General features: G+C 38.2%; 1 protein-coding gene across 2 annotated transcripts in view; it reads left to right on the top strand.

Annotated features, from left to right (window-relative positions):
- LOC131147869 (oligoribonuclease) overlaps positions 1-20,572 on the top strand; it is a 55,288-nt gene that overhangs the window by 21,362 nt on the left and 13,354 nt on the right. For both annotated transcript variants that reach the window (XM_058097498.1, XM_058097499.1), the window contains 2 exons: positions 4,692-4,773; positions 4,911-4,966. In XM_058097498.1, the coding sequence (XP_057953481.1) occupies positions 4,692-4,773; positions 4,911-4,966 (138 nt within the window). The remainder of the gene's footprint in view (positions 1-4,691; positions 4,774-4,910; positions 4,967-20,572) is intronic.

Raw genomic sequence — 20,572 nt, forward strand, 5'->3', positions numbered from 1 at the left:
GATACTTTACATTGAACTACTGCTTTGAATGTGTTCTGTTGATAAATTGCAGTAATCTTTGAATGACTAGTTAAACAAGAGCGCTTTAGCTAGTTTTGCATGTGAAATGCTTAACCCTAGAGAGTTGGTATTAGACCTTGGATACTTGCTACATGAATTTAGTGCCCTCGTTGTGGAAAGGGGATATTGAAGTGTTCATTTGGGGAGCAGATTCTGAATTGTAGTACTTTAGTTTGGCTTTCGACGGTGTCCATTGGATCACACTATGATTTATCGTCACACTTAATTAGGTAGGATCCTTCTTATATGTGGATGATATTGTAATTATAGGTGATGATGATCAAGGTATTCAAAACCTTTAAAACATTTTCTATAGGCTAAGTTTCAAACCAAAGGTTTGGGACTGTTGAAATACTTCGTGGGTAGAGAAGTATCTAGATCTCGTATGGGAGCTTGTTTATCACATAGGAAGTATGTTCTTGATCTTTTGAATGAGACTGGGTTGTTGGGATCCAAATTGATTGATACACTCATGGATCCTAACCAGTGATTTGAAAGGTGTAATTGAGGTGCGCTTTGAGGCGATTTTGGCCTAAAACATACCAAGGCGCAAGTGAAAATGCGTAAGTCCACAAAGGCGTACGCTTCAGGTGAGAAGGTGTATGCCTCATTAAAAAAAAAGCTCACCTTTTTACGCCTCAGATGCAAGGCGTACACTTTTTGGGATTCTTGGTTTAAAACATATATTTAAAAAGCCAGAACCCAATATGCACTTGAAACCCTATCCTCCCTCTCTCTCCCATGAAGCTTCTTCTCCTTTGCTGTCTCAATGAAGCCTCTGCTCTCTCTTCGAAGCCTCCAGTCTTCCCCTCTCTCAACGATTCCCTGAACGAACCTTGAGATCTCTCAACGAAGCTTCTAGTCTTCTCTAACGAGTCGACGAAGCTTCCGTAGCTTTCCTCCAGCTCCTTCTCCCTCTTTGACGACTCGACGAAGCTTACGTAGCTCTCTGATGATTCTTCAAAGCTTCTCGTCTCTCTCTGACGAGTCGTGGACCTTTCCAATTTGATCGGCCTTTGTTCAATTTAGTTTTATATTCTTAGAAATTAGTGGATGACTTTAATTTAGCATTTTCTTTTAATTTGGCTTTTTCTATTCTTTTGATAATGTGGCTCATGTTTATTTTTTAATATGTATTATTTGTGTTTGTTATCTAAAATTGGCTTATATGATATTTAAAAATTATGTTTTTATTTTTTTTCTCCATTATTCTAAAAATTTTCTCATTTTTTTACTATATATAAATTGATTTTATTAATTATTTAAAAAGATACAATCCCAAAATGCTTATGCCTCGACGCCTTGAGGCTTACACTTCGCCTCAAGGAGGGTAAAACACCTTGTCTTATGCCTTTGCCTTCACCTTTTAAAACACTGATCCTAACAACAAGTTAGTGTTGGATATGGGTGATTGTTGCTTAATCCTGGACGATACTGGAGACTGGTTGGAAAGTTGAATTATCTCATGGTCACTTGGTAATGATATCTTTTGCAACAAGTGTTGTGAGTCAATTGTTGGATTCTCAGAGGACAAGTCATTGGGATGCAGTAATTCACATCTAGAGATATCTCAAAGGTGTACCTAGGAGAGGTCTCTTATGTTGAGATCAAGATTACACTTACATTTAGGGATACGCTGATGCAAATTGGGCCGGATCACCTGTAGACAATAGATCCACAACTAGGTACTGTATCTTTGTTGGTTATAATTTGGTTTCCTGGAAGAGTAAGAAACAAACTGTAGTGGCCAGGTCAAGTGTTGAGTCAGAATATAGGGCCATGGCTCATACCACATGTGAGCCTGTTTGGCTGAAAAACATGTTGGAAGAATTGGGTATTCCACATTCTCAGCCTATGGAGTTGATGTGTGATAATCAAGGTGCTCTTATATTGCCTCCAACCCTATCTTCCATGAGCGAACAAAACACATTGAAGTTGATTGCCACTTTGTTTGTGAGAAACTTGTGCAGGAACTCGTTACCACCACTTATGTTAAGTTCTATATGCAGCTCGCTGATTTGTTTGCCAAAGTTTTGGGAGGTGCTCGTGTTATATCTATTTGTAACAGTCTAAGAGCTTATGATATCTATGCTCTAGCTTCTAGGGGAGTGTTAATGATTATTTTAGTCTTTTAGTATTACTAGTATGTTAGTGTTCTGTTAATAAGTGAGACTTAGGGTATTATGGTCATTAGGATGTATTCAATATGTATTATAAATCGAGGAAGAGACCAATATTTGTGTTAGGTCATTCATTTAATAAAAAAATCTCAACAGTTTGGTTGGTCATTCTTAATAGATTTGACACCAATGATCTAGTGCAGATTCGAAGGTGTTGTAAGGCTCTGTCTCTTGCTGTGTGTGATGTGTTTTGCAAGTGGTGAGATGTGTGCTCATTTTTTTCTTAATTGTTATGTGGCCTGAGTTTATGGTGCAAGCCTTTTGGGGTGTTTAGAGTGTTGGCTGTGCCTTGGCTTGTGTTTGAGAGCATGGGAGGCATTGGATTTAGATTTATTTGGATTCAAATGAAAATCGGTACAATTTTATTTTATTTTTTTATCCAAAGCCACGCAAATCCAAGTCTTCCTCCAAGCTTCCAAACATGGGATTAGCTCGTTGGAAAATTTTGTCATGACTGCCTTTATAGGGGTTGTGAGGCGCAAGTATGGAGGACGGTATGTAGATGTGCATTTTTTTGCACTCTTGTGGGTGCTTTGATAAAGAGAAATGCTCATATATTTTGAGATCATGCTTCGTCTATTGGCTCAATTTTTTTTTTGTTAAATCTGGTTGCTTTGGTAGCTTTGGTTTTTGTGATATTCATTGATATTGTCAGCTTTGTTAACTTGATTTCGGATTCTTTTTTCTTTGGCATTTGTGTTCTTTTTTTCCCTTTTGTTTTCTTATTTTGCTTAGCAGGCTTTCTTATCCTCCTTGCTTATTGTTTTTTCTTGTAACAAATAGTCTCTTTTTAACAGAATAAAGTCTCTCTCTATAACAGAATAGACCCATTGTGGTCTGCCCCTTCTCTAGACCCCGCATACGCGGGAGCTTTGTGCACCGGGGTGCCCTTTTTTGTTTTTCTTTTTTTAGAGCACAAGTTCCTTGCAGCATATAGAGCTAGTAATTGAGCATTTGAGACATTCTTGATTTATAATTTCTAATTATCCATGAATGCTGTTTGTATCACTTGTTTTTTTTTATGTTAATTTCTGGGGATTTTGTTTCCTTGGATTTCCATTTTCCGAAGAATATTAATGATTTGGAGGCTGAGGAACTTTCATCCTTTTGTTCTTTCTTGGGATGATTGTTGCCCTTCTAATGGAAGGGATGTAAGTATGTGGGTTTTGAATGCCCTGGGAAGTTTTCTTTTAAATCCTCTGTTTTGGGATAAGGGACTTACAGACATGGCATCGCCTAGAAGTTTACACAACTTTTATGCATGCAGAATGCTGCCTGTAAACTAAACTCACTCACATACTCTCACTTGATGTGGGATTGTAAATCCTTTTTTGATCATTGGATGTATTCCTGTTGATTGGTCCCTTTTCATTGTAGTATTTGGAAGGCAAAAGTTCCCCTTAAACTAATGGCATTTATTTGGTTGGTGCCTTGGTTGTTCTTAATGAGTTCAACCCAATAATTTGCTGTAGGGTAGGAGAAACCCACAAGGCTTTATCCCCATTTGGATAGCATCTCCTCTTTTTTTTGCCTTCTTCTTCAATTATTCGATTGCTTGGGGATAGTGGTTTGGCATACTTGGAAAGAGAGCATTTGTCTAGAATCAGTTGAAAGTTTTTTGCTCTCTTTCTCCAGAGGATTTGGAAGGATTAGGGATGCTGGTAAACTGTGGAGATGTGCAGTTTTTATTGTTTTGTGGGGTATTTGGTTGGAGAGGAATGTGTGTGTGATGTGGGACAAGAAACAGGACTATAGGTAAACCCTTTTTGGAGACTAAGTCAGAAGAGTTGGATCAATGATTGTTGTGTTTACTTTAATTAATATTAGGATTATGTGGATTTTAGGGTTGGTTTGTAATAGATTTGTATTTTAGGGGCTTATTCGTGATCTCATATATCTTCAAGGTTTTGTGTCATTAACGTGAGGTATGATCTTTTATAAATATGGTGAAATCATGTAAGAGCTAGTTTCCAATGTATTTGAATTGAAAGCGAAGTGTGATTTGTCCCCCATTGTATCTTCTTCCTCCTCTTCCTTCTTCCTTATTCTTATTCTTCCCCCTCCTCTGTCCACTATTTCTCCTAAAATCTTTCTTGGCTACTATTCCTTAATGCTGTCCTGCATCAGTGAGTTTTAAGTGCTGAGGGTTTGTTCTTGTCATTGCTCTAGGTTAGTATCCTGTTCTTGACTTTTTGACATCTCTTTGGACTTTTTTCTGCTGGTTGCTTTAAGTGGATTTGTTTTTTTCTGATCTTGTCTGATTGGCAAGCTATTTTGATGTGATTTGTATTTTCAATTTTTTGTCTTTTGGAAGATTTTGTATACTCTGCGAGTCTGCATTGTATCTTCATTTCTCTCTTAATGAAATTTCTTTGTTTTATATGTATGTATAAAAGAATGTAGACCGTAATTTTCTTATCTTCCTTATTTTCAAGTACTTTCTTTATGTAGGGTCCTGATTTAGTTATCCATCAAACTAAGGAGTGCCTGGATAAAATGGGTGAATGGTGTCAAGATCATCATGGGGCTAATGGTAAGCAATTTCACAAGTGTTTGTATTCTAGTGATTTAATTTGACCGTCGGTTTCCCAAGGCATCTGCATTTTTTTTGTGTGTATTCTGTTCATATACTTCTATACTACAGTGACTAACATATCAAAATAAATTTAGGATTGACAAATAAAGTCCTCCAGAGTACAATTAGTGAACGAGAAGCTGAAAGGCAGGTTTGTGAAAACCACCATGCGTGATATTATTTACATAGCTTTAATAATTTCATTTTTTTTGTATGATATATTTCTGCATGTTATGGACATCATGATTGCTCCTTTCCTTTTTTTTTTTTTTTTTGTCATTTCTAGTGTTATTAGAATTACTTCTCACTTGCCCAGCTGAATATTTAGCCAATACATGTATATTTTATAAACTTTTAAATTTTTTACTTTTAATTAATAACAAAAACAACTTAACCTAACTTATACATATATACCATTAATATGATACTTTTTGACTGCTACTAACATGTTTATTTATTGGAATTTTTTTTAAAAAACCAAAGACTAAGGATAATGAGAGAAGCTGATTTAGAGACTGTAGAAGGCTAATTTTTATTTAGCAACACACTATCTATTTATACAGCATAATGAAAGCTGAATTGCAGAAAAATTGGCTACATGTTTAGCATAACTGTAACGACCCTGACCCGCCACGTGGGCCTAGGGTACTACTTTAGTGACGTCTGTATACCTGATACCTCATTCATCATATATGAAACACATATATGCAGCGGAAATAAAATACAAACTCCTCAAATTACATTATTAGAGTTCTAACTATCTTTATACACAAATATCTCCATTTTCACATGATTACATCCCATAAAATTATACAAAAATAAAATCTCTGTCCATACACAACCTATATAAATTTACACCACTAGCCCGGCTCCCTTAGCTTGTTAGACCCGATCTTTAGGATTTTCTGAAAAGACATTTGGTAAAAGAGGGGTGAGGCATAGCTCAATAAGAGAAAAACTAAGTTAATGTCAGTGTGTGGCCAACATGCATTTTGTGTACAGAAATTAACCAGTTTACTAAGTAGATAAACACATTTATGAAATTATTCATATTTTACACTCACACACAATTAGCCGAGGATAGGGAAGATTACCTACCCATACAAGTATCTTGCCTCTGCTCTAATACCATTACTGCTATTAGGGCACTCACCTTTCTTAGCAAGCTCTCGAAATTATCTTATTAATTATTCGTATTCACATAAATTAACAGATATGCATATAAGACACTCCTTGTAACAAACACGCCATTTACTTCCCCCATGGCATGATTTGTGTGGCTCGAAGGCTGGATTATTGTCTTGGGGGATCCACCCAGACAATAGTCATCTGTACTCTCTGCTAACATACTCTGCAGATATATGCAGCTTTAGCTGCTGGTCTGTTTGCCCTTACTCAGGGGTTACATTCACCTCACGTAGGCAAATCGGACAGGGCTACCCTACACCTCTTAGCACAGGTGTGGGCGCACACGGCCACATAACAAATCCCTAGTAACAGTACCGTGCTCACAATACATTGGTTCCCGGGATTCCTAAAGCATATCATGTAATTTAGATAATAGAAATCACCATTTAAAACATCAATTCACATATATTTCCTATTATTCTAAAAACCTAACCCTTGACCACAAAATACAACCCGATGCATAGCCGTCAATTAAAACTCCTCCCTCGGTCGTCAAATAACAATCGTGGCCTCTGGCCAATCAAACAATATCCAGCCACTGGCCGTTATTTTAAACTCCTACATTTTATAAACAGTTCCAGTATTTTCGCAAGCATTTCCAGTACTTCTCAAACAATTCAGTATTTTATAATTTCCAACCCATTCAGATCATTTGCCTCACAATTTCACATTTAAATGCACTTACATATATATATATATATATATATATATATGTATATATTCAATTGTCCACTGTTTATTTTATACAAAATTACATATCATATATCCTAATTTTGTAAAATGAATTAATCCGAACGGGTTTTCAAAAATAACTTCCGAATTCTCAAATCAAGTTATATATATAAACATAACAATTAAATTGACTCAAATTCCATAAAATTACTGACTTAACTTAATCCTCTTACCTGATTCCTGAAAAGCCCGATAAAACCCCGACCTACGCCCCACGGCTTTCAAAACCCCTTAAACCCTAAAATTCAAATTTTACCATATTATTCATCACAATTCCTAGAGTAAATTTTCCTAAAATCCCCCAAGGTTCTGAATACCCTAAATAGCCTATAAAAGTCTTAATTATTAAACTTACCCCCGATTTAGGGTTGGTGCTCTAGAGCTCCAACTTGAAAACCCGCTCCGGTTAGATTGTAGAGAATCTCCCCACGAATCTCTTGACAGTTTTCGTTCGTCAATTGGGCTTAAGATTTAAGAAAAATTGAGGTAAAAGTGAGGATTTGCCTTATTCCAGGAGATATGCCTACGTCGCTCTCACAACAAATTCGTTCCAATAGGAATGTTGGTGGCAGAGATAAAAACCCAATAGTACTTTCCGTTTTCTGATCGGCCGAATATTGGAGAAGAAAATAAGGAAAGTGGGAGAGAGGAGACGAGGAGACGAAGGGGCACTGCAACAAGGGCGACGACTCTCTATAAATCCAATCCTGAGATTTCAATCTCAAGGTTGAATCTTGCCTCATATTATTATTATATTATATCATTTAATTAATAATAATTATTATTTAAAATTTAAAATTAATTATTTTATTTTTTAAAATTTTAATTTTAATTTAATTTTAAATTTAAAATTTTTTTTGGATCATTACATTCTCCCATCCTTATAAAAATTTCGTCCTCGAAATTTGTTAACTATTACTGATCACATTCTTAACTCACTATCCCTGTTTACAGAAGAGTCGATAGCCACCCATATAGCGGCCTTGTCCCAAGTTTATTAACTACCCTCACTTATAGCGGAGGAATACTGTGGTTACAATACTACCATTGGGAAATTACAATAACCATAACAAATTTTTCCCAAAAACTATCCATAATTAAAACTACAAACAACTAACTACACAACCTACTCTAATTCATCCATATACAACCATACCCTTACCCGTCTGGCACTAGTCCTTGCTGAATAGCTATGGGTACTTCTGGCGTATTTCCATTTCTAACTCTTAAGAAGTCTCCTCAACTGCATGATTTCGCCACAGCACCTTCACTAACGGTATATCCTTGGTACGCAGTTCCTGTATTTTCCGATCCAGAATCTAAACTGGTACCTCGTATGCCAAAGTATCCCCGATCTCCGATGACTCATAACTGATCACATGTGAGGGGTCTGGAACGTACCTCCTCAACATGGAGACGTGGAACACGTCGTGTATCCTAGACAGCGTTAGGGGTAATGCTATCCTGTACGCCGTTGAACCAATCCTCTCCAAAATCTTGAACGGCCCAATGTATCTAGGGCTTAGCTTGCCCATCTTTCCATACCTCATCACCCCCTTCATTGGAGTAATCCTTAAGAATATCATATCACCTATCTCGAATTCTAGCTCTCGTCGGCAAGTATCTGCATAACTCTTCTGTCAACTCTGGGCTACTTTAATCATTTTCCTGATAAGTTCGACCTTTGCAAAGGCCTATTGAACAAGTTCTGGCCCCAAAAACTATCGCTCGCCAACTTCATCTCAGTACAACAGAGATCGACACCGGCGACAATACAAAGCCTCATATGGTGTCATTCCAATGCTAGCCTGGTGACTGTTATTGTATGCAAACTCAACCAACGGTAGATATCAAATCCAACTGCCCCCAAAATCTAACACACATGCCCGTAGCATATCCTCGAAAATCTGAATGGTTCGTTCAAACTGTCCATTTGTCTGAGGGTGAAATGCAAAACTGAAAGTGAGTTGAGAATCCAACGCGCCCTGCAAACTTTTCTAGAATCGAGAAGTGAACCGCGGATCCTGATCTGAAACGATGGACACGGGCACGCCATGCATTCTGATTATCTTCTGAACATAGAGTTTTGCCAGCTTATCCATTGAGTAACCGGTTCTAACCAGAATGAAATGGGCAGTCTTCGTCAATCTATCAACAACTACCCATATGACATTCTGCCCATGCACCGCTGAAGGCAATCCGAATACAAAGTCCATCGAGATATGCTCCAACTTCCACATAGGGATATCCAGTGGTTGAAGTGGTCCCGCTGGCCTCTGGTGTTCTGCCTTCACCTGCTGACATGCCAAGCATTGTCTAACAAATCTGGCAATCTCCCTCTTCATGTTACTCCACCAAAAAGATTCACACAAGTCTTTATACATCTTCGTGCTACATGGGTGAACAGTATAGAGAGAGCGGTGAGCTTCCTCCAGAATCCTCTTTATTTCAGCGTCATCTGGCACACAATCGAGTGTGAAATATGAGAACTCCATCCTCAGAAACATTAAAGTCTGTGTGCTGCTCATGCTGTATCTTCTCTACAATCTCCATCAACTCTGCATCTTTTAGTTGAGCTATTCTGATTCTCTCCCGTAAAGTCGGTTGAACCACCAGACTAGAAATGAACGCCTGATGATTTCCTTCTACCAATTCTACACCCAACCTCTCTAGGTCTATCATGATTTGGTGCGAAACCATAACTGCTGAGGCTTACGTATCCCCAGATTTTCGGTTCAATGCATCGGTTAGCACGTTTGCCTTTCCTGGGTGATAGCTAATAGTGCAGTCGTAATCTTTTATCAACTCTAGTCGTCCGCGCTGCCTCATATTCAACTCTTTCTGGGTGAAGAAGTACTTAAGACTTTTATGGTCAATAAAGATCTCACACCTTACACCATAAAGGTAGTGTCGCTAGATCTTTAACGCAAATACAACTGCTATTAGCTCCAAGTCATGCGTAAGATAGTTCTTTTCGTTCTTTTTCAACTAGCAAGACGTATATGCAATGACTTTCTCCTGCTGCATTAGAACACAACCAAGTCCCTTCTGTGATGCGTCGTTGTAGATTACAAATTAACACTCACTTGATGGAAGGGTCAATTCTAGGGCAGTGACTAGACACTGCTTCAACCCCTGGAAGCTCTGCTCGCATTCGTCGGTTTAGTCAAACTTCACATTCTTTCTCGTGAGTCTTGTCAAAGATCCTGATAATCTGGAGAACCCCTTGACAAACCGGCGGTAGTATCCGACAAGACCTAGGAAACTTTTGACTTCCTACACGATCTTCGGCCTTGCCCAGTCAACTACAGCCTCTATTTTGCTCGGGTCCATTGAAATCCCTTCCTTGGATACCACATGACTCAAAAATGCAACCTGCTCTAGTCAGAATTCACATTTCTTAAGTTTAGCAAATAACTTCTTTTCCCTGAGTACCTGAAGTACTAGTCTCAGATGAGCTTCATGCTCCTCAAGGCTCCTAGAGAAGTCCAAAATATCATCTATGAACACAAAAACAAACAGATCTAAGTACTCGTGGAATACTTTGTTCATTAGATCCATGAATACTGTTGGAGCATTTGTGAACTCGAACGGCATAACCAAGAACTCGTAATTGCCGTACTGAGTTTGAAAAACAGTCTTCGATACATCATATGATCTAACCTTCACCTGATGGTATCCAGATCGTAAATCGACTTTAGAGAAAATCTGCGTACCCTGAAACTGATCAAACAGATTGTCAATTTTGGGTAATGGATACTTGTTCTTCATCGTTACTTTATTAATCTCCCGGTAGTCGGGGCACATCCTTATCGACCTCCTTCTTCTTCACAAACAACGCTGGTGCACCCCAGGGCGATACACCCGGTCTGATAAACCCCCTGTCTAGAAGCTCCTATAGTTGCTCCTTTAGTTCAGTTGGAGTCATTTTGTATGAAGCTTTGGAGATTGGTGTTGTTCTTGGGATCAGATCAATTGCAAACTCCACCCCACGATCAGGAGGTAACCCTGGTAAATCCTCTAGAAAAATATAAGAGAACTCCCGTATCATTGGGATATCTTCCAACTTGAGCTCCTCCTTCGGCGCTTCCTTCACAATTGCAAGGTAACCCTAGCATCCCCCCAAAAGTAACCTCTTCGCCTGAATAGCAGAAAGGATCCATGGTGCCGAACGCACACACGACCCAGCAAATACAAACTCCTGCTTCCCAGGAGGTTTGAATACCACCTCTTTTCTGCGATAGTCAATGCTCGCGTAAATGGATGCTAGCCAGTCCATGCGCAGAATAATGTCAAAATTATGCATATCAAGGACTATCAAGTTAGCAGGCCGCACTTTCTCCTGAATCTCTGTTAGATAATCTCTAATCACCTTGCTACATATTAACACTGACCCTGTCAGTGTGCCCACTACTAACTCAATCTCTAATAGTTGAGCCTTTAACCTACATAGTTTAACAAATCCCTAAGACACAAACGAGTGAGTTGCACCTGAATCAAATAATACAATGACACTATCTAACAGTATGTAATAGTACATGTCACCACATTGCTGGTGTTCTCCGCATCACCCGGGGTACCCCGTTGGTGACCACCTCAAGGTGCCTAGTTATCTCCTCTATACTGCGGCTGCGGTGGCGCGTAGTTCAACATCGCGCGGCAATCTCGCATGCAGTGTCCTGCCTCGCCACATCGGTAGTAGACAACTGGTCCTTCCCTACACTCGCCCCAATGTCTCTGATGGCATTTGGAACAGATAGGACGCTGGGGACTCCCGTGATGGCCTCGGTACCCCAACTCCTGTTGCTAGCCTCAGCAATTACCCGGATGCTTCCATGAGTCCTAACTAGTGTTGGTCTGAAATCCCTGAGGCCAGGGCCTCTTTTTCTGGTTTACCACCCTCTCCCCCCTAGATGCTGGCCTCAACTGCCATAGCCCGGTCCACTAGCTCAGAAAATCTCCGAGTCAATAACGCCACCATCTGTGCGCATGTTCCCTGTCGCAGTCCTCTCTCAAATATTTGGGCCTTCAGTAGCTCGTTTGGAACCATGTGTGGAGCGAAACAAGAGAACTCCACAAACTTGGCCGCATACTGCTGCACAGTCATGGGCCCCTGAGTCAGCCACAGGAATTCCTCTACCTTAGTTGCGCGAGTGATAGCGGGGAAATACCTGTTGAAGAAAACTTCTCTGAACCGGCTCCAAGAGATAGCCGCCAGCCCTTGGCGCTGCTCCTCCACCAGTTTCGCCGATCGCCGCCATCTCTTTATTTCTCCCTCTAGTTTGTAAGTGACATACTTCACCTTCTACTCTTCTGTGCACTCCAGCACCCCTAACAGTTCCTATTTTTCCTGAACCCAATCTTTAGTCGCGATTGGGTTCGGTCCTCCTGCAAATGCCGGCGGATTTGTCCGAGTAAACTGCTGAAATGTGCAGCCCCAATCAACCGGTGGCTGATCCTGCTCTCTAGAGTCCCTCCTATTCTCCTTTTTAGCCTGTCGCGTTATATTTCGCAGCAGTGCTGAAGCATCAGCATCATCCTCACTAGAGGTATCCCCTCCAATCACAATATCTTTTCTCCTGGAATCCATCATGTAAATAGGATATAACTCGACTTAGAAATTTCACATTTAACATAATTAATGCAAATATTGACTAATGGAATTGATATAATATACAAGTTCTAATTTAATAATTCATATTCCAATTCTATCACAATACCATTGAGGTAAAAATCTTCTTCCTAACATTAACTTCACACACATACCCCCTCATCCTAACATTCCAACCTAAATTTTCTGAGTTCTAGTCCCTCAACCCAGAAACGAAACCATCGATGGATTTACCATAGTTTTCTGAAATTCGCGACTGATTCAGAAAATCACAGAAGTTCGTCAAAAGATTTCCACCTCCAAGCTTCTAGACCAAAACCCATCTTAACCTACTCACTCCTATTCCTATCTCATCTCAACCTATGTTTTGGTAATTATCAATCCTCAAAGTCTGCAGAACCTAGCAAACCTAGGTTCTGATACCACCTGTAACGACCCCGATCCACCACGTGGGCCTGGGGTGCTACTTTAGTGATGTTTGTGTACCTGATACCTTATTCATCATATATGAAACACATATACGCAGCGGAAATAAAATACAAAATCCTCAAATTACATTACCAGAGTTCTAACTATCTTTATACACAAATATCTCAATTTTCACATAATTACATCTCATAAAACTATACAAAAATAAAATCTTTGTTCATACACACCACGTACTTAAATTTACACCACTAGCCCAGCTCTCCTAGCTTGTTAGACCCGATTTCTAGGATTTCTTGAAAAGACATTTGGTAAATGAGGGGTGAGGCACAACTCATTAAGGGAAAAACTAAGTTAATGTCAGTGTGTGGCCAGCATGCATTTAGTGTATAGAAATTAACCAGTTCACTAAGTAGATAAACACATTTATGAAATCATTCATATTTTACACTTACACACAATTAGCCGAGGATAGGGAAGATTACCCGCTCATACAAGTATCTTGCCTGTGCTCTAACACCATTACTGCTATTAGGGCATTCACCTTTCTCAGCAAGCTCTCGAAATTATCTTATTAATTATTCGTATTCACATAAATTAACAGATATGCATATAAGACACTCCCTGTGACAAACACGTCATTTACTTCCCCCATGACACGGGTTGTGCAGCCCGAAAGCTGGACTATTGTCCTGGGGGATCCACCTAGACAATAGTCATCTGTACTCTCTGCTAACATACTCCACAGGTATATGCAGCTCCAGCTACTAGTCTGATTGCCCTTACCCAGGGGGTACATTCACCTCACGTAGGCAAATCGAACAAAGTCACCCTACACCTCTCAGCACAAGTGTAGGCGCACACAGCCACATAACAAATCCCTAGCAACGGTATCGTGCTCACAATACATTGGTCCCTAGGGTTCCTAAAGCATATCATGCAATTTTGATTATAGAAATCACCATTTAAAACATCAATTCACATATATTTCCTGTTATTCCGAAAACCTGTTCCTCGGCCACAAAATACAACTCGGCGTATAGCCGTCAATTAAAACTCAGCCTTCGGCCGTCAAATAACAATCCTGGCCCCTAGCCAATCAAACAATACCCGGCCATTGGCCGTTATTTCAAACTCCTACATTTTATAAACAGTTCTAGTATTTTTGCAAGCATTTCCAGTATTTCTCAAATAATTCAATATTTTATTATTTCCAACCCATTTAGATCCTCTGCCACACAATTTCACATTTAAACGCACTCATATATATATATATATATATATATATATATATACAAAATTACATATCATATATCCTAATTTTGTAAAATGAATTAATCCGAACGGGGTTTTCGAAAATAACTTCTGAATTCTCAAATCAAGTTATATATATAAATATGACAATTAAATTGACTCAAATTTCATAAAATTACTGACTTAATTTAATCCCCTTACCTAATTCCTGAAAAGCCCAATAAAACCCCGACCTATGCCCCACGGCGTTAAAAACCCCTGAAACCCTGAAATTTAAACTTTACTATATTATTCATTACAATCCCCAAAGTAAATTTTCCTAAAATCTCCTAAGGTTCTGAATACCCTAAATAGCCTATAAAAGCCTAAATTATTAAACTTACCCCGATTTAGGGTTGGTGTCTGGGAGCTCCAACTTGAAAACCCACTTCGGTTAAATTGTAGAGAATCTCCCCATGAATCTCCTGACAGTTTCCGTTCGTCAATTGGGCTTAAGATTTAAGAAAAATTGAGGTAAAAGTGAGGATTTACCTTATCCCATGAGATATGCTTACGTCGCTCTCACGACAAATCCGCTCTGGTAGGAATGTCGGTGGCGGAGATAGGAACCCTACGATACTTTCCGTTTTCCGATCGGTTGAATATTGGAGAAGAAATTATGGAAAGTGGGAGAGAGTAGACAAGGAGACGAAGGGGCACTGCTATAGGGGCGGCGACTCTCTATTAATCTAATCTTCAATCTCAGGATTGAATCTTATCTCTTTATATATATAAACATATTATTATAATATTATAATATTATTATATTATATCATTTAATTAATAATAATAATTATTTAAAATTTAAAATTAATTATTTTATTTTTATTTTTAATTTAATTTAAGTTAATTTTTAATTTTTATTTATTTATTTTTTGATCACTACAATAACAGCTAGGTGCCTAAAAATCAGCATGAAGAAATGGTTATAATCCTAAAGAATAACAACGAATAAAACTTATTCAGCTCCTAAAAAATAGCAACAAATAAAATTGATTCAGCTCCTAAGGAATAGCAACAAATAAAACCAATTCAGCTTCATGAGTCACACCAGTCAACACTCCTCCTTGACTTTGGAGCTGCACCAAACTTCTGCCTCAAGAACTCATATCTAATCTTCGGAAGTGTCTTTGTTAGGATGTCAGTACTTTGATTTTCTGTTTTGTAGTAGATCAACTGAACGTCTCCTTCCCTTTGTACCTCTCTTAGAAGATAAAATTCATGAGTCACACCAGTCAACACTCCTCCTTGACTTTGGAGCTGCATACACCAAGCTTCTGCCTCAAGAATTCATATCTAATCTTCGGAAGTGTCTTTGTTAGGATGTCAATACTTTGATTTTCTGTTTTGTAGTAGATCAACTGAACTTCTCCTTCCCTTTGTACCTCTCTTAGAAGATAAAATTTTATTTTGAAGTGTTTTGTTTTGCCATGGAACACTGGATTATTAGCAATTGAAATTGCAGCTTTGTTGTCCCCAAATAATTATGTGCCTTCTTGTTTTTCCATATGCAAATCTGTCATAAGTTTCCTAATCCAAAGGGCTTGATTCACAACAGCAGCAATAGCAACTACATATTTTGCTTCTGCTGTGGATTGAGCTATGACTTCCTGCTTCTTAGAACACCATGAAAAAAAATTTCCAAAACCAAAGCTAAAATAGTAACTTGAGGTGCTTCTCATATCATCATCACATCCAGCCCAATCACTATCAGAATAACCATGGAGATTGAAGTTTTTAACTTGACTGAATCTTATTCCATAATCAATTGTGCCTTTGACATATCTAAGAATTCTTTTTGCTACTTGAAAATGAATTTCACTAGCACAGTGCATATACCTTGATAGAAAACTCACTACATGCATGATATCTGGCTTGGTTGCAGTTAAATACATTACGCAGCATATTAGGCTCCTGTACAGCCTTTCATCCACCTTTTCAGCTCCATCTTCTTTGCAAAACTTCTCCTTTTGATTCATTGGGGTTGCAGTTGGCTTGCACTCTTCCATGTTGAATTTCTTGAGGACTTCCTTTGCATATTTATGCTGGCATAGAAATATTTTATTTTGCTTTTGACGTACTTGCATACCAAGAAAGAATGTCATCCTCTCAAGGTCTGTCATTTCAAAGACATCTTTCATTTCTTCTTTAAACTTGTCAATCAGCTCCTTGCTACTTCTTGTAATGAGTAGATCATCAACATACAGAGATTACACAAGTATTTCATCATCAGTCTTCTTGATATATAAAGTAGATTCACTTTGACTTTTTTCAAAGCCTAAGTTCACGAAGTGTGCATCAATTCTGCTATACCAAGACCATGATTCCTATTTTAAACCATACAGGGCTTTTTTTAGTCGATATACCTTCACCTCGTGTCCTTGAAAAACAAACCCTTCAGGTTGCTCCACAAAAATTTCTTCCTCCAAGTTTCCGTTCATAAAGGCTAACTTGACATCCATTTGGTGTATAACCCAGCCTTTTTGTGTAGCAAAAGCTAGCAACATCCTTATGGTATCCAACCTGACAACTGGGGCAAAAGTTTCAGAATATTCTACCCCAAACATCTGGCCATATCCTTTGACAACAAGTCTTGCCTTGTACTTGTTTATAGAACCATCAGGATTGAGCTTGATCCTGTAAACCCACTTGACTCCTATAGCTTTCTTGTGTTTAGGTCTGTCCACCAATTCCCATGTCTGATTCTTTTCAATCATCTTTAGGTCCTCCTTCATTGCAACTATCCACTTCTGATCAGTTGCAGCTTCTTCATACCTTGCAGGCTCCATTACAGCAACATTACACCTCTGATAAATGTCAGAGAGTGATCCGGTTCCTCTAATAGGTTCATCATCCGTATTATCATTCTCCTCCTGAACCTCAAGCTTCTTGTCATTCTCCCAACTCTAGTTATCTAACTCAAGGAATTGAACATCCCTGCTGACAATTACTTTGTTACTTTGTGGTATATAGGTCCTGTAGGCCTTCAAAATTGAGCTATAGCCAACAAAAATCTTAGATTCTGCTTTTTTGTCCAATTTTTGTCTCTTAACTTGAGGGATGTAAGAGAAACATAGGCAACCAAATGTCTTTAGATTAAGCAACTTTGGTTTATAGCCATACCATGCTTCAAATGGAGTCTTTTTCAACAAAGCTTTTGTTGGCAATTTTATTTAGCAGAAAAACTACTGTATTTACAGCCTCGGCACAAAATTTCTTTGGCAGCCCTTTGTCATGAAGCAAGCACCTTGTCATCTCCATGATTGTCCGGTTTTTCCTCTCCACAACACCATTCTGTTGAGGAGTTTAAGGTGCTGTCATCTTTTGTTCGATGCCTGCATCTTCACAAAACTTGTTAAATTTTTTAGCGGTATATTCAGTTCCATTATTAGACCTGATCACCTACATTTTGCATCTGCTTTGAGTTTCAACCTAAGTTTTAAACTTCCTGAAGATGTCAGCAACCTCAGATTTAAGCTTCATAAAATAAATCCAGTACATTCTTGAGTAATCATCAATGAAAGCAATATAATACTTACTGCCATTCAATGATGATGTTTTCATTGGTCCTCCTACATCTATATGTATTAATTGCAACCTCTGTGTAGCCCTCCAAGCCTTGTTTTGTTGAAAAGGAAGCCTGGTTTGCTTTCCATAGTGACAACACATTTAGGCGGCTCCTCCTCTAATTTAGGCAAGCCTTTCACCAGATTGTTCTTCTTCATAAAAAGTTGAGCGGCATGATTGAAATGCCCCAATCTCTTGTGCCAAAGTACTGTATTTCTATCTACTTTGTGTACTGCCTGCTCCTCTTTCATCAAATCCAAGGCAAAGCTTTTGCTTTTCATTTGAACTTTGAACACCTCTATGTTTTTTGTATCTTTAATCACACAGTTTTTATCTTCAAACAGCACCTTATAGCCTTTCTTCAACAACTGAGTAACGCTTAAAAGGTTTTGATTAATTTTAGGGACATATAAAACATCAGATTTTAATTTCAGACCTGTGTGGCCTTCAATCGCTACTGTTCCTTTGCCTTTTACTGCAATATGTGTTCCATTTCCAATTCTGACTTTAGAAATAGCAGTCTTGTCAAGCTCTCTGAAGAGCTCTCGATCATAAGTCATGTGGTTTGTACAACCACTATCTATAAGCTAGTTTTCTATGGAGCTGTTGGCGGCAAAGCATGATACCACAAACAACAAGGCTTCTCCTTGTTGTCGTTGAGCCTTGCATATCCTTTCCATGTGCCCTAACTAACCACACTTGTGACATCTTGCATCTGGCCTCCACCAGCACTTATTAAATGGATGATTGGTTTTTTTGCAGTAAGAGCAAGGTGGAAAGACTTGAATGTTGCTGCTTTGGCTATTATTGTTGTTGCTTGCATAACCTCCAAGCTTCTTGTTTATATATATATATATATATATTTTTTTGTGTTTTTGCCACCATTGTTGTTCTTGCCACCATTGTTGTTTTGTCATTTGGCTTTAAAAACACCCTCCACAGATCCTTCTTGCCTCATAAGCCTCCTTTGTTCTTGTGCTTGCAGTGCATTCAACAATTCTGCCAAGGTAATGCTTGACAAATCTTTTGAGTTTTCCAAAGATGAAATTGTAGGCTCAAACTTTTCAGGAATTGTGACTAGGACCTTTTGAACAATTCTAGAATTAGAAAAATCAGTACCAAGGAGTCTTACCTTGTTGACAATGCCAAGAAGTCTGTTAGAATATTCCTTGACTGTTTCTTATTCTTTCATCTTTTGCATCTCAAATTCTCGGATCAAATTCTGCACTTGCATCCCTTTGACCCTTTCATTTCCTTCATATTCTTGCTTCAAAAAATCCCAAATTTCCTTGGCTGTTTCTTAGTGGCATTATTTTGGTAAAAATGGTGGATGAGACTGCTGTAAACAAAGTTGCTCTTGCTTTTGATTTTCTTTACTTCATCTCCTTTTGATTTTTGATTTGTGCAAGAGTTGGATTGTTTGGCAGGGCTAGAACTACATATACTGTTCGGCAGCTTCTCATAGATCATTAGGCATCAAAATAGGCTTCCATTCTAACAGCCCACATCTAATAATTTGTTCCATCAAACACTGGAGGTGCAATTGCAGTGAATGAATTTTCTGAATTCATTATAAATAGGTTGTTGTGTTTGAGCTCTCTTAATCTCACAGGTCCCTCAAGACTATAGCTCTGATACAAATCTGTTGGAAATTTTAAAAAAACCAAAGACTGAGGATAATGAGAGAAGCTGATTTAGAGACTGCAGAAGGCTAATTTTATTAAGCAACAAACTATCTATTTATACAACATAATGAAAAATGAATTGCAAAAAAATCTGTTAAAACTGAATTGCAGAAAAATATGCTACATGTTGAGCATAACAGTAAGCGCCTAAAAATCAGCATGAAGAAATGGTTATAATCCTAAAGAATAGCAACAAATAAAACTTATTCAGCTCCTAAAGAATAGCAACAAATAAAACTGATTCAGCTCCTAGAGAATAGCAGCAGATAAAATCGATTCAGCTTCATGAGTCACACCAGTCAACATTATTGTTATTCTAACGGTTCAAATTATATTTTCTATTTCAAATACTAAAAAAAGGAACAATAAATAATTACATCGATTTAAAGACCAACAGTAGAGTTGTTGTTGTCTGACCTGGAGCTAACGGGTTCAAGGTGTGAAAACAGCTTCTTGCAAAAATGCAAAGTAAGGCTGCGTACTATAGACCCATCCTTAGACCCTGCGACATGGGAGCTTTGTGTATTGGCCTTTCCTTTTTTTTTACATACAGACCAACAAAGTCAATGCCTTAGAATGGAATCATAGAAGGAATTCTTAATTTGTTGATGACATGGAACTACTATTGTGGAAAAGGCAATTGCAATCATATAAAAAGCAGTGTCAAAAGCAAGCTATAGACTTTACAAGAATGCTATACATGGAAAGTAAATAAGGTCTAGCATGATTCTAGCCCTATACAAGTAAACTATAATCTATCAAGCCCTATACATGTAAACTAAATATATATGCTAACTATATAAAATAATGAATGAAATATAAGGAAATAAATGTGGGCTGAAGTAAGGAAAGAAATCCTTTGCTTTGCTGTTTGCTGTTTCGTTGACAGCCCCCCTCAAATTGATGCGGGTTGATCAACAAGCATCAATTTGCTACTTAGGAAGTAATGTCGATGACGAGTGAGTGCCTTGGTGAAGATATCCGTAATTTGTAATTTAATGGAAATGTGTTGAAGAGTGATAACACGAACTTCAAATGCTTCACGGATAGAGTGACAATCGACTTCAATATGCTTTGTGCACTCATGATAACCAATAGTCACAATATCATTAACATAAACCAAAAGAACAACAATACCCATGTTTGATTTCCAAAGAAACAATGAAGTGTCATACTTGTTCTGCTTGAATAAAAATTGTAATAAGGTGGTGCGGAATTTATCAAACTAGGCCCTTGGAGCTTGTTTGAGACCATA

This window comes from Malania oleifera, chromosome 2 (genome assembly GCF_029873635.1).
Source record: "Malania oleifera isolate guangnan ecotype guangnan chromosome 2, ASM2987363v1, whole genome shotgun sequence".
Classification (NCBI taxonomy): domain Eukaryota; kingdom Viridiplantae; phylum Streptophyta; class Magnoliopsida; order Santalales; family Ximeniaceae; genus Malania; species Malania oleifera.